The 17,584-nt window shown below is 43.1% G+C and overlaps 1 protein-coding gene across 1 annotated transcript in view; it reads right to left on the bottom strand.

Moving 5' to 3' along the window:
* Positions 1-17,288, bottom strand: part of LOC139049152 (lithocholate 6-beta-hydroxylase-like) — a 33,865-nt gene extending 16,577 nt beyond the window's left edge. The window contains exons 1-7 of the mRNA XM_070524395.1: positions 17,118-17,288; positions 13,888-13,984; positions 11,821-11,873; positions 10,053-10,149; positions 7,833-7,958; positions 3,984-4,239; positions 1,791-1,921 (exon numbers count right to left, since the gene is read on the bottom strand). Coding sequence (XP_070380496.1) covers positions 1,791-1,921; positions 3,984-4,239; positions 7,833-7,958; positions 10,053-10,149; positions 11,821-11,873; positions 13,888-13,984; positions 17,118-17,173 — 816 coding nt within the window. The 5' untranslated portion in view covers positions 17,174-17,288. The remainder of the gene's footprint in view (positions 1-1,790; positions 1,922-3,983; positions 4,240-7,832; positions 7,959-10,052; positions 10,150-11,820; positions 11,874-13,887; positions 13,985-17,117) is intronic.
* Between the last annotated feature and the right edge of the window lie 296 nt (positions 17,289-17,584).

Here is a 17,584-nt window from a genome sequence, read left to right as displayed (position 1 = left end):
CGAGCACCACGTCACCAGAGACGCTCGTTCATCGTCTGCTAGCCGCATTTTTGTCTGCTGAGCCGGCACTTTCTGCACACATCTGGATGAAAATTGGTGCGTGAAGGAAGAAATCAGTACCGGGCAGTTTGTATTTCAACTACCTATTGAACTAAACTGCAAGCTCGGAGTTCAAGTTGAACGCACGCAAGGAAGGGAAATGAGATATTAGCATGTCTAGTACCGAGTCATGTCACCGCTGACAACGACTGCAGCTGTTATGGACGGCAGCGAGTTATTGTGCTCGAAAATATTCGCGATGATTCGCCTCGAGGAGTTCCCACACTCTGTTGACTGCGGCCCACAAGTGATCAAAAGTCGCGGAATTGAGGCGCTTTCTTGCCAAGGCAGCTTTAAGGTGGCCCCTCACGTTTTGGACAACATTAAGGCCTGCCCTCTTTCAGGTGGCCATTCCAGTAGGGGCATCTGCCCGAAAATGCAGTGGTGATACTCGGCTGAGTTCCGCACGAGCTTCGCTATACATCCACTTTCAAGGGTGCAATGAAGGCGCATTCTTTATTTCGAATTTATTCTATTTTTTCTACATTAGTACGTTACAGAGATTAAAGGGGCGAAGTTCGAGCGCCAGCGAGAGCTTGCGTGGACACGGAACGCCCGCACTAAACAGGCTTTTTAGAGCGAGGTTGACGCGACGTCACGGTAATGGCCTCACGGAACACCTGGTGTGCCAGCGCGGCACAGGTGCACCGTTTCCCTGTCCCGGTGGCCGCATTTCGATGGGGGCGAAATGCGAAAACACCGGTGTAATTAGATTTATGTGCACGTTAAAGAACCCCAGGTGGTCGAGATTGTTTCCGAGTCCCCCACTACGACATTCCGCATAATCAGATCTTGGTTTCGGCATGTGAAACGCCGTAATTCGTTTTTACCTGTACCGTTTCGCCCACTCTGCTCCGTCGAGGCGCGGAAGTCACGTGACGTCGCAGCCACTAGGGAATTTAGGCATTGTTTCACTCCTATGGATGCGGGCAATGCCGCTCAATTCGTAATTTGACGCTTTCGCACCGAAAGGGCTCTCGACAGCAGCTGCCATTACGCATGCATCTTCGTCATCTATGTGGTAGTCACAGGACGGGGTGGGCACACAGCACGCATCGAGAATGTGTGACCTTCATGCGTATGTTCCTGCATTATTCGATTCACAGTCTAGAGAAATCTGCTCACCGAAGAGGCCGATATATCGCTTGGAATACCCTTTCTGTGAAAGGTCAACAATAGAGCGTCTTCGATCATCTGGAACTCTAGCCATAATGGCACGGGTCAACAGACAGTCTGTGAAAGATTCACTTTTTATTGTATGCGGCATTGCATGCGGAATAACTCTGAAAATGATCATTAGACGCGCCCCCCCTCCCCCCTAGTTACGCGCGTTCTCTTTTCGGTCCTGTTGTCTTGAAGAACGCATATTTAAAGGAGAATTGATCTCAAAATGCCGATGGTATAAAGTGACGAAGCAAAAGCGCGGTTAGCAGACGACGAACCAGCCTGTCCTGTGACCTGATGCGTGCGGTGGAAAGACAGCATCGCCAAACGTATACTGCGCATGTGCATGCTTCCAGCGATTTCCATTACGGAGCGCTGACAGTGCCGTTATAACTGTGCGCATCCTTGTACCATAGAGGTTGTACGTCTGCACGTTTCGTGGCGGCTTTTTTAGCGTTTGAACCTTTTCCACGTCATTGCAGTTAAAATTACCTGTCAACACGGCTATCAGAGAAAACAGGACGTACCTCTCTGTTTTTACGACGGAACTGTAGAATGGGAGTGATGTCGTCGAGAATGTTGTCAGTGGCCGTCTTGCTATAGCGTGCCTTGAATGAAAGGATCACCTTCCACAGAGGAGCAAACTCAGGAAAGCAGGCTGGAAAGTAGTATGCGAGATCACCATGCAAGATTGAAAAGCTGGGAGACGATAAACTGTGCTGTTTCAATGTAAGAACAGTCGAAAAAGAGGCATCGATCATTTATGCGACTTGTGAGAGACGCTTCAGTGCCTATGGTCTCGCAAGTATGACTGGATCCACAGTGAATGCTTTAGATGCGTGATTTTATATATATGACCTATACCAAGGCGATGATGACATCGTACGACAAATATGCTCTCACTTGGCAGCAAAGTAACAGTACGTTACTGTCAGCTATCTACTGCGAGAAGTTACTAAACGAAGCTCAAGACAACATCATATCGAACATTTATTTATGCCACGACGACGTGCAAATCTTGGTCTATCTTTAGATGAAGTGTTTTGAAATAAGAAAATTTTATATTTTGTGCATTTGGGGTCTCTAATGAAGACCTTTCTATATTATACTAAGATTGAAAATAAAGCTGGACACACGAGCGCTAACTTATACAACTGAAAACCTTCCCTGAGAACACGGCAACTAAAAACGTTCGGCCCACGTGGAACGCAGCGCTTGCGCAAGGCCACCCAAATCTGATAAGACATCACCACGCATTGGTGATAAAACAATAGGCAGAAACCCAAAATTACATAAAATGGGAGAAAATACGAAAAGTACAATCAAACAATAAAAACAAAAATCTGCAAAGATTGCGTGCCTATCGCGCCTGCCCAAAAATCCATACATCTATGGCTTATTCAAATGCTTCTTCTTTTTCCTTTAGCGAAATAAACGGCCCACTAACACAAACCTCTTAATCAAGCATTGCCACCACTTGGACGTCATACCGTTCTCTCTTTCCTAAGCGCCCTGAAGAATGGCCACGTCTTTTCATTCAGGATGACAGCTTCAATGTCCCTAAAAAGTGCATTGCTAGTCGTTCCGCAGATTCAGGGTGGACTAGACTGATGATGCGGACATCCTTGGCCTGTCGTTAAGGCAACGTCACTTCTCGGAGCAATGTACACCCGACCGCATGTCAACGCAATTTTATAAACAGGCGACATTGGTGCAGTGCATGAATTGTCTTATATGTATGCAGCTGGGCACTGTCGCTTCTGGTGTTGGGTCTTGCCAACTCTCCTGCGAAAATTTGACGGTATATGCAGGATGCCGGGAATGTCACATACACGCCAAATTTTCTTGCCATCATCTTTGTGGCATCCTTCTTGCGACTGGCCTTGTGCACGCGTTGCGTTCCAAAGGGGAACACTGTTTCATCGCATAGTTAGTTGTAAGTTACCTCATGTGTGTTTCATTCTTTTCTATGTGTCCTGTGTGTATTGTGTATTTTAATTTTGAAATTGTGTTCCAACTGGCCAAAACATCTACGCTTCTAGAGGCACAGAAGGCGGTGGAGTTAAAGAGAAATTCTAGTAAAGTACAAAAGCCTTGTGCCGCATCCGTTGAATTTTGGGGAGAAGATGGGATTTGTTTCGTTGTAGAATAAAATATATGTGCGCTCATGACCCGTCAGCAGTGCCTTTTTTATTTACTCTGTAGGAACGCAGAAATATTTAGGAAGGAGGTCACACTGCACTAAATTGTCCGCATACAGAAATATGATAGTAAGCAAGGGATGTTATTAGGTTAGTGAAATGCACCGATAATCTGTTGGGAAAGCAAGTTTTATGTACATTGATGCCAAGTGTGCATCCAGCTCTCCTTTTATTGATGGTCAGATAACACTAATAGGATGTGAGCTAACGTGGTGCCTTGAGTGATATACTGTCCTAATGCATTTTTTTCGAGTTCTTGTTTTTGCCTCAAGTTACCCGCCAGACGCTTCTCCGAGGAACTCGGACAGAAGGATGTGTAGCAACCGCATCGATGACTGGGGCACGCAGTAATTGCAGTTTGTATCCGCAGAGGGCACCCAGCGAGATGCCGTCGGGTTAATCAGTCTGCCTATTGTCGAAGCAAGCCAAATATGCCAATGTACGCAAGTCGTTCCGCAACGCATATCAACGTCCGGCGTTGCAATACGAAAAAAAAGTGGTAATCTGTAGTCCACTTACCAGTGAAGAAACTCATCCAGGCGCACCGAAATTGATCGAAACTCCTCAAGCTGTCCCGAAAGAGCGACTCACTTGTACTCTTGCTTGCCTCCCTCTTCTGCTGCAAATCTGTCTTCAGGCCAAACGCCGACCGAATTATCACGTCGGCCGTCAGCCTCTGAAATAGCTCGCGAGCCTCGAACACCTTTTTTTGCGAATGAAGGGATTTGAGGACGCCGAGGAACTCGTTGGTGCAGTCGTCCATTAGGCTTGCCATCTGAAAGTCAACAGTGGAATATTATGGCGAAAACACGGGACATGTGTTCATGATCAGGTTGTCTGGGTGTGTGACACACAGCTTCCAAAGAAGTATTTCGTGAGGGACATTTCAGTAAAGAAAGCATTTTGCTGCTCTCAGCTATGTCCCTGAAGCCCCGTCTGAGCAATCAGCTCACACACTTCTCAAGGCCCTTGTAGCGTAAAAAGTGTAGAGAGTTTAGATACCCTAAAGTAGCTTCAAAATAATACCACAGAAAACGTAAACTCTATATTTAAGAAATTGGAACTACTCAATGCTTGCTTGCACAACTATAAAAATTGAAATAAGAATATTTTATGGCTACCATCAACAGATATTCAGTCCTACGACTTTCACCAGAGACCGTTCTTGCACTCAGAAATCAATAGCGATTAATCAATCGATCGCTTCTTGAAACAGGCATCTCATGTGTGGTGCGCTGGGCACAAGCCTTCGTTGTCGCTTCACTTGACCGAGATCACCATTACAATATATTACAAAAGAACTATTATACATGTAACAACGCTAGGGCATGATTCGCCCAAACAGTGGTTAAGAGACACAAGAAATCGCAAACGAATATCATGGTGAGTCAAGCAACGAACTTCACGCATTTTTTCTCAACACTGCTCAACAATATCGTTCGCAGTACACTGAACCAGCTTTCAAGACATGATTGCAAAAATTATGATTGTGTGTTACCCATATAATTTCGTGATTCCGTAATGTAGCGGTTTGCTATGTAGTCAAAAACTTGGATGACTCCCAACGTTTGCTTCCTTAGCTGTTGTTGAGGGTGTGACACTGAGTTGCACTGTTATTTATTATCATTCGCTTAGTTCGCGGTGATGTGCCAAGCATGTTTTCAGTAGCCCGTCAGGGAAAAGAATAAGTACATATCAAACTAAACATAATTAAAATAAGTTTAAAGACGGCATGCATAAATAGCCATGCTCTTATATAAGTGGTTATGGGGTTGGCTAAGAAGATATCACGAAAAAGGCTTTGCTCAAATTCAGGTCACCACGCCAGAAATGCCAATGCCATATAGCAACTACTTGCCCTGTGTGTGCCAGTTTTTATCTAATGCTCATCGTTGGGCGTGGGGTAGGGTGTAAACAAGCTGTGGCTACTTCTAAACACCTGTCTGTTTTAAGAACGTATATGTAATGACCGCTTGATGTACGAAGACACTTGCGGGCAATGAGTCAGAGTCTTGCTCATATATGTAGTACAACCCAGATCAGCGAATGTTTATTGAGATATTCATGTATGCTATACACAAAGTCCCTTTCTATGTTACCTGCGTTCTCAATACAGTACAATGATCATAACCACAACCCAGACACTTTTCTATTCTCAAGTCTAAAATAGAACCAATGTGACTGCATGTATGCTGAAGGTATTCTTGTGACTGAGAGAACGATACGGTCACATTGTCGATACAGTCGATACTCTTAATATTCACCCTATTATTCTGAAATGGATAGAATGCGTTCTAAACAACCGTACCCAGTTTGTAACAGCTAACGATTCTGCATCCCCGCACTGCGCCGTGAAGTCAGGTGTTCCTCAAGGCTCCGTCTTGGGACCGTTACTTGTATTCCTAATTTATACAAACGACTTACCTGCTGGTAATTAATAGTTCTATTAAACGTTTTGACGACGATTGCGTTCTATACCCTGAAATAACTAATCAGCACGATAACTTTAAGCTTCAGCCAGATCTAGATAACTTTTCAAGGCGGCTAATTTCAAGGTGACAGTGGCTAAAGTTTTTAAATCCGACTAAATGCAAAATTATGTTTGCCTCGCGTCGCTCAAGCTCACCAACTCATTTCGGCTATAATATCTATGAAACCAACCTTAAGCACGTGATTGCCTATAGATATCTTGGAATCCAACAAAACAGTGACCTTTCGTGGCATCCGCATATAGAACACATCACAAAAAATGCAAGCAGACCTCTTGGCTACATTCGCAGGAATTTTTCTAAAGCCTCACCCCATTTGAAGTTACTGCTCTACAAAACACTAATTAGACCGAAACTAGAATATGCATCCTCTGTATGGGACCCTGGTCAAAGAACATTAGCAGACACCGAGTCAGTTCAGAAGAGGTCAGCACGTTTCATCCATTCAAATTATTCTCGAACAGCTAGCGTTTCTTTAATGAAGTCAAACCTCGGCCTTATTAATTTGCAACTTCGAAGAAAGATTTTCCATCTTTGCTTTGTTTTAAAAATCCTTTACTAAAATAACTCACATAAGTAAGAATTCATTTCAGAACCTTCGTACATGCCATCGCGTGTTGGTCATCGGTTTAAAACGTTCATTCCTTTCTGTCGCACCCAAGTGTTTCCTCCGATTCAACTCTGCTAAAAACCAGCGCCGAGTGGAACCGCCTTCCCTCCTCCATCGCCTGCGTCGAGGGTACATCATCTTTCAAGATTGCAATAACTGATTATATTTTGTGTCTATCACTCTAACTACTAATAGTTGCTTGACCGTGTTGTACCTTTGCTGATTATGACACACTCTATAACGCCTATAACGCCCTCTATAACGGCCTTTTGGGCCCTGAGGGTACTATATATATATATATATATATATATATATGTATATATATATATATATATAAATAAATAAATATATAAATAAATAGTTATTTTGCCTAAAACTTTAAGAGTGTTGTCTTGATAGTCATTGTAAGCCCTTTCTTGAGGATGCGTATGAAGCAAGATGCACAAACGCATTATTTCTAAAGTCAAATGAAAATAAAGCATGAACCATTCTAAGGTGATTTAGGTATACTTCTTTTGCCCCGTCGCGAATCAATCAACCATGGTTCCGAGTGCTTCACGTTAAGCGTGCTTACATACTACTATGCATTCTTTGTTCTGAGAAGCGATACTGGTACTTACAGGCTTATCTACTTTATTGAAAGAATATAATAAAGATACCCCTCGGTAGATATCGCGATTCTGTCGCATAAGCTTAGAGAGACGGGCACTGCTTTGAAGACAGTTAGCACAATGGTGTAAACTAATTAACAAAGCTTTACTGCGCAACTATGCAATAACAAATTTAGAGTGCATGTGTAAATTACGGATTTGGAGCTGAACTGCAATAAAATGATAGCCACTTAGCAAAGATCCTGTGGTCAGCGCCAGTTTTGAGGGGCCTGCCCGGAGATCTGTCGCTGACTGCTCTGAACTTGCAGTCGACACATACCAGCACTGCAGTTACTATAAATGGCAATATAAAATAAATAGTAAAATTTGTTTTATTTAGCTTAGGTGAGTTTCTGCACAGCAGCGTGCTCTTCAAGTAATCCCACTGATGTGCCAGAATTGAGATCCACAGTATATCTTTATCAAAGCAGATTTCCAATAAAATAAATCACCCAGTATGATGCGTATTGAGATTTAGAATGTGTGGAAATTCTTGTCAAACTTACGCTTTAAACGTTACCTTTAGTTGCCCAACATAAGAATAAGGTTCGCCTTAGCGTTTATTTAAGCTTCGCACTAATTTGACAGCATAGCACCGGCTGCTGGTGAGAGGAATTACCTTCTTCATGTTGCTTGTCGTGAAGGCAGGCGTCAGGAGGCTGCGCATCTCCTTCCAGCGGTCACCCGGAGTGTTGACCAGGTTCTGCTTGTTGATGGGATGTACTCGTGCGAAACCTGATGAGACCTGCGGTAATACGGGAACGGTTTCGTTTTGGGTAGTGTTGTTTCGAGTCCTTGCACGAATATGCAAGGAATATACAAGTTGCAGGGGCTACCGGTTAAAGAATGGTAATTTTCTTGTGGTGTCACTGAAAAGATCGGCTTTGACAAGGCCAAGCAGCAAGCCCACAATGGCATCTGCTGTACTTCCAATGGTGTTGTTGAAATCACATTCAGACATCTTTCGCTCATCATAAAATGGATGTCAACTGTTTTCACCAAATGTAGTGCTCGATCCCTATATACGCTATTCGTTATGCTGACGGTAATCTTTATTTTATGAGGATTCGACCGCAGCCAAGTTGGCTCTTGTCGCTGATACGTAGAGAAGAATGCCACAATTTTTATTTTTCCACAAGAGAGCAGCAGGCAGCGTGTCTCAACCAGAGCAGCTCAGGCAATCTCGAGCTCGCGCCTCCCGGGCGACTGGCGATGTCGCTGCGGCAACGGGCATTCCTCTTCACTACAGACCTTTTTTTTTCAGTTTGCATCGAAGCTTGCCTTGGATTCAACGGAAGTGACTATATGGGCTGTTTAATAGAACATCTACAAAGAAGTTGCAGTTTGACTATAAAGGCGTAGGAGTGGTTGACATGCCAAAGTATTAAACGTCTACACGAAAAGACTCGTCGTTTTATCATCCCTATAGATTGCAGTAAACATTCTCTCACTACATAAATTAACCTGTACAGTGCCACGCAGGCATAGGAAAACATGACCAGATCTAACTAGATGACCCCGAACATTTGAGCTCACGACCTCTGGAGTCATAAAGAACGCACGCAAATAAAGGAGAGCGAACGCTTCGTTCTTCCTCTCGCTTCAACGCGTCTCTGAAACTTGACGCCACGTGACCTCCGGGCACCAGATGCAGGGGAAGACAGGGCCCACGAAGCCATCACCCCATCTCAGCTCGCCCTAAATTTTCACCTGCCGGAGACCGGTTCCGTAAATAAGGTGGGCGCGCAGGGCATGCACTCTGCCACGCGGACAGCCAGCGCAGTAACGGCTGGTCTAGACGAGGAGACAGGCGCGCGCGCTCTTCCAGAGTGTGCGTGCGTAATCCCGTTAAGCACATCCCCCGCGCCCTTTACGAAGGTTACATCGCGTGACCACCAAAATTGGGTACACGGAGAGACAGCGCGGCGTCAAGCCGCCATCCTTCACGGCTCATCCTGGCACGCTTTATCTCTCACTATAGGCTCATACTGTACTTCGAGTTTTATGGAACATCACGGCGAAGGCGACGGCAAAAAAATCGTCTGGAGTGTTGCTATCAATGCTATCGCAATAAAACTGGCAAAGCGCAAGTAAAAACTCCCTGATACAGAAGGTTCACGGAACCATACGCAGCATTAGGTGTAGTCCCGCATACTGTCTTGGTGCACACTTCACATGCCACAGCATGCGTGAACACGTTGACCTCCGTATGGGTGATGGATTTCCTGTAGGAATTATGATGTTCAAAATCTGTGGCTCGTGACAAAGAATGATTTTCTCCTTCAAAACGTTGCAGCTGTTAGAATGAATGCAGGCTCCACAACAGCACAGGAATTCAATGCGTTTGTCCATGCTGTGGTCTGACAACTTTTGATAGAAAAGCGTAATTTTTGTGTCCTTCCCATCGTGTTTGCGCTACAACAAGTTTTGACGACACTTTCGACAGCGCGGCAAATTTGGACAACTGCCTCTGTGTGAGCCCTTATGTGACTATCACTTTACCGCACTGTAAGCAATTTCACTGCAGAAGGCTGCTGCGGAGACGGAAGCAAACTTCAATAAAAGGAAATAATGGAAGTAAGTTATGGTGTATTCTGAAGTTGAAGCCAAACAATGTTGACAGTCTTCAGGAAACCATGAATATAAAGTAATATCTTTCTTTTGCCTGTTGTCTTGTAGTTCCAACAGTGTCCATTGTCTGAGACAAATGATGCTCTGATTGTTGATCTCTCCTCCTCTCCTTCTATGTGTCCTCTAATACGCCTGCCCACCACTTTCTCTCTCTCTCTGTGTGAAGTGTTGATAAGCTGCTGCAACAAAACGATCGCATTGAACTTACGCCTCGGCTATGAAAGTTGCCAAAATCCTTTATCTGTATTTTCTTGATTAGCTCGGGATCCTTGGTGATGAGAACTGGAAAGGCACCATTGTAGAACCTGCAAGAAAGATGCCTCAAAACTGGATGAAAGGCATTAAGGTGGTAGGTAACATTCAAAAGTCCATTTTTTTCCCAAACCTGATTGTTTCTTTGATGTTTTATGTATGCCCAAACATTCAGCAACATGCTACAAAAGATTGTCCACCTATCGCCATTAGTTTGGGAGTTAGATTGAGTTTTCCAACCTATATCATTGCATAGTGAAACCGAAAATCAGTACTTTTTCTTTTATATAAATATTATTGAAAATATTTTTTTTTTTTCATTTTATGCTGTCGCCGAGCTACCACGTAAGCAAAAGTAGACACTAGTGCCTCTCATGGAGGCTCCAGCTATGAAGCTGGTGCATTTTAGGACAATGTGTTGTTTTGATATCTTTCACATGGTTTGAACATCTGTTTACGTTTTTCTCAAAGCAAGATTTTGCTCCACCTCATGTTACGCAAACTTTGATGACTTTTTTAATGAAAAGTTTGATATCAAGTTATGCTCAATCATTTCTCACATAGAGATGTGTGCAAACAACTACAACAAAAAAAATTGATGCAATATATGTACATTTATAGCTCATTTTGCAGATAAGTTTGGTAAAAATTCGCAATTTTCGTTCAGTTTTCTTAGTTTTTGGAACATTTATTACAAAATATTTATCACATTGCATTTATCCTAGTTCATTGCACAGGGCTTCTATGTGGCTACATAAATGTCAAAGCTTTACTCAATTCAGCAACTTGTAAGTAGCTTATCAATGCTGGCGGGACTGGCACTTTTACCCCATTTTACGAGAAAAATAACCTGCCAGAAAGGCAGCCATTTTCTGCATGTTAAATAGTTGAATAAGCTAAATAAGGCATGAATATTCAGGAAACAAATTATTTGAATCCTCGCACCGGACTTTATTTTGTGTGTGTGTGTGTTTGTGGTCTATCACCTTAAATGCGTTAGAACGTCATTGCTCTCACCTTTGGTGCGTCAGAAAATACTTTATGCTAGGCAGAGATGAATTCCTGTAATCGAGCTGTATTTCGGGACAGATTATTTTTATTTCTGTATTAACGAGATTGGGCTAGAACACGCGTACACTTCATGTGATGTTACGCTACTTATACTGGTTGCTGAAAGACTGCTCACGTGCTTCAAAATATCCTATCTTGAGGATGAGCACCAAAGTTTGTGCGCAAACCTAACAATAAATTTGGTTTCGAGGACCGAGCTTACTAATAGAACCTTTAGTATAATATCCGCAGTGAATGCTAAACGTGAAATGCCATGCGAATACAGTGTAAAAAACTTTCTTTTTCTGTGCTCTCTGTGAATTCACTATCGCTAATCTACGTAGGAATAATTAATGATTTGAAATCTCTTTAAGTAAGAAGTTGCTGCATGATTAAAACACTGGAAGCGTTGTGTAGAGGGAATTACTTGTTGTGTTATGAGTGAAAACAAAAATGAAGTAATGGCAATAAAGTGAGATATATATGGGATAGAAAAAATGACGATTTATTACTGCGAGTCTGTGTGATTTATTTATATTATTCATGAAAGCTATTGGCCCCGTTGGCGAATTGAGTCTCGATATGGACTGAGAAGTAACGTTTTATTCTTGGTATCACGGATTTTTCAGAGTTCACGCGTCGTGTACTACTTATACCAAAGGAAAATGACGTACCCCATGAAGTCTCCATACTTTTCTAACCATTCTTTGAATGCAGCTGCTGATCCCTGAAAGATGCAGCGAAAGAAAAAACGCCTTTCTCACTTGAAGTAAACCGCAGTTTGTCATGAGTAGACCAACAGAAAACACTGGATCTTTTGCTAAAAGCAACCTTATGCGTGTGCATAATTCCCGAAATTATTAAAACATAGCGGAAAAGAAAACAGAATAAAATACAGAGGCAAAAGGAAGTAAGCAAAGAATGAGAGTGATTTGAGGCAGGCAGTAACTCTATCAGATAAGGTGAGACTTTCTTTAACAGTCTCGCTGGAGCGCTTCCGTATTTGGGTTGGTATTAGTGATGAATGATAATTCGAATAATCCAATAATTGTATCCCGCACTACGATTACCCTTCATCGATGTCCGCCTTTCATTTAACCGATTTAATTGATTAGACCTGTTCGATTATTCGTTTTAGAGAGTTTCGGAGGAGTAGCCTGAAAATTTTGAAATGGTACTGGAATGGTACTGGTATACTGGTACTGCGCAAGTAGTGACTGTGCGGCTGTGGTAGAGCCACTGTCGACTGTTTTTCCAAGCGCCGAATGATGTCGAGTTGAGCACTTCTCACTACACCCTCACCGCACCCACCACCACGTCTCCCAAAGCCGGAGGCTAGAAATGGCCTCGTAATGTAAGGCACACTACAACAACCCAGTCTTTGTTCGTCGTGCCACTCCCAGTCTACTAAAGACGTGGCCCAGCATGCGCACCGGCTCGGAGCTTGGGTTTAACATGGCGATGGAGTTCATGCCGACTCCAGAAAATCTATAGCGTCCGAGCAACTAACTTCGCATGCTAGTTGTGTGGCCATGTAAAGAAGGTGTCAGTTTCAACCAAGCATCCCAGCCAATTGGCATTTCTCTGCTGTGCAGAAAAGAGCAGGTGGTTTAAAATCCTAAACTAATAAATTTGCTTTCCACTGTACATGCAACAATTTCTTGCATAATTCAGTTGGACTTCACCTTCCACTATTGCGGTTTTCTTATTTCTTGTTTAATGTACTGCTGAGATAGTAACTAGAGCCATGTATATTATTTAGGTGCCATTTGATTAAATATATTGTCTATTTTTTCAAAAGGCACAAGTGCCACTTGCATTTATTTTTTAGCAAGTCGAAGATGATCCTTTATAAATCGTTTATACATTTGTGTTTCAAACTTGGTTCCACCTCTCGAACATTAAAGTAGGGCCCTACAAAAGTAGATAACTGCATAAGGGATCGATGTTGGGCTTGTTGGTGTTCCATTCAGAAGCTAACCGTAGGGGTTAGTCAGTGTATGTGTAGTCGATCTTTTTTAGCCCTCGTATTACGCGCTGTTCCCACTTCCGAATAGATAACCCTGTCAAGATTTTTAAAAATTCCCGGCAAAAGTTTCGATGAATTAATTATTCGATAAAAACTCTCCATCAAAAGTGATTAATCGATTAAAGGTTAAGATAATGAGGTAATAATCATTATCCGAATAAAAAAAGTAATCGACCATCCTAGACCTTAGGTACTTTTGCAAACTGAGAATAAAAAAAAATCTGGAAGATTAGTGAATAGCATTTATTCAAGCAATTATTGAGACATGCGGCACAACGAATGCACGGAATAATGTTGTATCTCTGCGTGCTTTGCACTTTAAACCTCCGCCATGCGGCATGGGCTAACTCAAACTAGGTAAGAAATATCGCTAGAAGAAGTGTAAAGATAATATGGATCGGTGGAAATATACAGTAATTGAAAAATATGTGAAGTAGAGCAGACAGGAATACCAGTTCACTTGGTATCATAGCAGCACCAATACTATCAATGTTAACGTGAATTAAGTACTTACTAGCATTTTTCCTACATCGAATTTAGCACACAGCTCCCCAATATTTATAACCGCTAAGCGTCAACGCCGGATTGCCGATAGTAAATTCAATCACTCTGCAGCAAAACCTAAATGCTGAGAAAGCGAATGCGAATGGACTCAGTGCTGCGTAATGAGGCCAGCCTTGCTGCGCGGCCTGTTTAGTCAGAGGAACATTACCTTAAGAATAAGTTCTGAAAGATTTCCGGAAATAAAGCTGGGTGGTGGTCCTGGAATTCCAAGGTCCCTGAAGAAGGACAGGCGTCTCTTGCGTTGTCTGAAAATGCAGTCAAAATGTGTGTTGGTTACATCATCATATCACCATCATCAGCCTACATTTGTGTGCGCAGCAGGACGAAGGCCTCTCCCAGCGATCACTAATTACCCACGCCTTGTGTTAGTCGATTTTAAGCTCCACCAACGAATTTCATCATTTCATCACTCCACTAGAATATCAGCTATCAGCCACTCCACTCATTTCACTCCACTAGAATATCAGCTATCCCCATTTGCTCTCTGATCCACACCGCTCTCTTCCTTTCTCATAACGTTACGCCTAACATTTTTTTATTCCATCGATCGTTGCGTGGTTCTTACCTTGCCCTCCGGCTTCTTTGTTAACCTCCAAGTTTCTGCCCCGTATGTGAGCACCGCAAGAATGCAATGATTGTGCACTTTTCTTTTCAACGACAGCGGTAAGCCTCCAATCAGGGTTTAGTATTGCCAGCCGTAAGCACTCCAACCCATTCTTATTCCTCTATGAACTTCATTCTCAGTTCTCAGTTTCATTCTCAGTTGACCCCTGTGAGTAATTGGACTAGATAAACTTACTCCTGTGCAGACTCTAAAGGTTGACTGACGCTCGTGAACTCTTGTTTCCTTGCCAGAATACTGAACATTGCCTTTGTCATTTGAATATTATTCGTCAAAATCACTTTTGCACTTTATCGGTTAAGGCCAACAATAATTTGTTGCGATTCACCTCCAGGTAGCTGACATATCCAGCGAAAAATATTTCTTGCTTGCTTAACGGCAACTGCAGACGGCGGTTTCCGAGCACTCTATAAAGCTTTTCCAAATGGCTCATCTTGTTCGGATGGTTGAAAAGCGGCGCTCCCTGAACTTTCGAATGGTCTTCTACGATGGCTTGCCTCAAAATGAGAGCGCCAGCAGGTGCTCCCAGTACCACTGTCTAAGCAACCAAGAAATTTGGTCCGTTTTCCGTCACATGACACCACCCGTGCCCGTAATCGCTCTGGCAACGGGGGACTGTCGCTCTGTTCACGACGACGACTACTGTCATCTGCGTATAAGCCATCATCACCGTTGCTCTACATGTAAACGCATCAGGTGGTAGCTGCTACCTGGAGAGTGCTCTCAAAAGTTGCCCTCAGGTTTCACTTCCTTCCTTCTTACTGCTTCGAAAGGTAGCCAGCTGTTCAGCCGCAAAAAGATATGTCAAACTTCGGCCCAGAATGCTTACGCAATCGGCCCGCTTTTATTCGGTCAGCTAGCATTCAAGAATTATCGCGCACATGCGAAGATGCCGCTTGTCATAACAGTTAAAGATGGGAAAAAATGGACAAAAAGTTGTCCTTTTCTGCTTGAAGGCATCGCTTGCCATGTCGGGATAAGAGGTTTTTCAAATAGCCCAGATCCTCTCGTCACACGTAGATTGGCTCGGACTGCATAGAAAGTAGTAATTTATTGTAAACATAATAAAAAATAATAATAGAAACCGAAACTTAACTGGGTAGCTTCTACAAGCGTTTTACGTTAGCGTATCGAAGCCATGCTCTTCGTAAGTGCTAAGAGCACTGCACAGTGTCCTTCTTATCAAGTGCGTGCCATAGGTTCATTTTGAGAGCCCGAATGGTCCCGTCAAGCCAAATTATAAAAAGTTAAAGAATTGAACGAAGTCGTTAAGTATTATGCGCTATTCCGTTAAAAGGTATGTGTGCTTAAGATGCACCTATGAATTGACATTTTATGCACGGGTTATGTGTCGGGATTTATTGTTTGATAACAAAGAAAACAAGTGCGACGCTGGCACTACTATGGAAGAACCCGTTTCCTGGTCCCAACTGTCGGCTAGCAATGTAGGCAGGCACAGAAGTGACAGAAAAAAAAGATAATTGACGGGCATAATTAGGGCGTATATATGAGAATTCTGAAAATTCCTTTTCAGTGAAACTAAATAAGTTCTAGCAAAAGAGACCGGTTGACGGAAAGATGAAGAGAATAACAGTGGCAGAGCAAGGAATCTCCCTAAAAGCACAAGTTCGACCATCTGATCTGTCTTTGCACTGACGAAGACAAAAAAAATTGTTGAGATTCGCCGACTTGGAAAGATCACAGAGAGAGAGAGTTGTCCTTTAAGAATTCATTTCTTCATGGAGAAATACTGGCCGTGAAGTATTCAGTGCAGGCTGAAGAATCACCTAATACTTGAAAATATGTGTGCGTGGCACACACAGTAATCCCACATCATCTCAGAAGTTCCTGCGTTAAAGGCTTCTAGGCTCCCAGCATCGTTGAATTGGTTTGAAGGCTCCGACTGGGTATTATCCACATCGGAGGCCACGAGTTCTGGAAAAGAATGTCTCCATAAAAATGACACAGTACTTCTGTGACAGGTCGTTGTTCCCAGTAACGTCACCGACGCCCTCTGTGTTGTTTTCCGCCAACCGCACAATTTTTAGTGCACGCTCTCTACATTTTATTTGCCATGTCTGAGGCTCATAATCTTCATCATCATTGCCAAGAATACCTAAACCCCACTCAATTTAACGAGCACGAAGACAAAATATTGCACACCAACACTCCACCAACTTTTCAAAACCAACTTGTATATGATGCATGCAACGCCATCCTTATGGGTTACTGTATAGCCTGTTTACGAGCTCCAATATACATGGACAGGGGCCACCACCCCAAGTAGTTGTGTGGTGCTCTACACCTTGTAAAAACTACTGGTCGTTAATTTTGCGCCGTGGTCGGCGGGTCTGATACCAAATTGAGCATTATTGCAATAACTTGTGTCGCAATCACTGCAGCCGCAGCTGCCTAGCTAGCTGCTATGGCATTGAGCTGCTAAGCACGAGGTCGAAGATTCGAATACCAGCCGCGGCTAAGAACTAGGTAACGAAAGCTTCGCTTTCATGAAAACCTCTGAAAAACACAGCCGCTTTGCACACCTTTGACTGGCCTGCACGATACATTTCTCTAGCAGCCTGGTAAATGTACTATATATATATATATATATATATATTAACATTTCCACATCTCTATCAACGTTGGGCGACTTATGCATGCTGCATGACTTCTCACAAATCGATTTTTTTTTGCACATGTCCTTTCTTGTTTTGAATAATATCATTCGCGTGTGACAATCTTTTAGAGATACTTACATGACGAACCAGGCTGTGAACACGATGAACAAACTCAATACCAATGGTACAAGCATAGCTAAAGTGCGTGAAGGTTAACACCGAATGTGCGCAAGGATTCGCGCCGCAAGGAGTTATGAGCCTCACTATTGCCGACACACGGCGGTGTGTTGTTGGGGTGGAGATTGCAACAGCAAGAAGCACTCTTACATTATCTCCAGTTTTGGCACGCAGTACTCATGTCAGCACTCTTGGTGTTCACGAGTGCATCGTTCAGGGGTGGTTACGACTAATGTCATGAACCGTCGTATCAGCACTATCAGTAGAGCGAGCGACGTGGTAGTAAAGAGACAATGTAATAACCTCTTTTCTCCGGTTGCTCATTCTTGCTTCACTCATGACAAAGGTTTTGTGTGACCTGAGGTGCACGCTTACAGCTGTATATATATTAGGGTTCCTTACATGTTGGTAGTCATGACCTACACCGC

The sequence above is a fragment of the Dermacentor albipictus genome, chromosome 8, assembly GCF_038994185.2.
Source record: "Dermacentor albipictus isolate Rhodes 1998 colony chromosome 8, USDA_Dalb.pri_finalv2, whole genome shotgun sequence".
NCBI lineage: Eukaryota > Metazoa > Arthropoda > Arachnida > Ixodida > Ixodidae > Dermacentor > Dermacentor albipictus.
The sequence above is the reverse complement of the archived record's forward strand: the minus strand, read 5'-3'. Positions and strand labels throughout refer to the sequence as shown.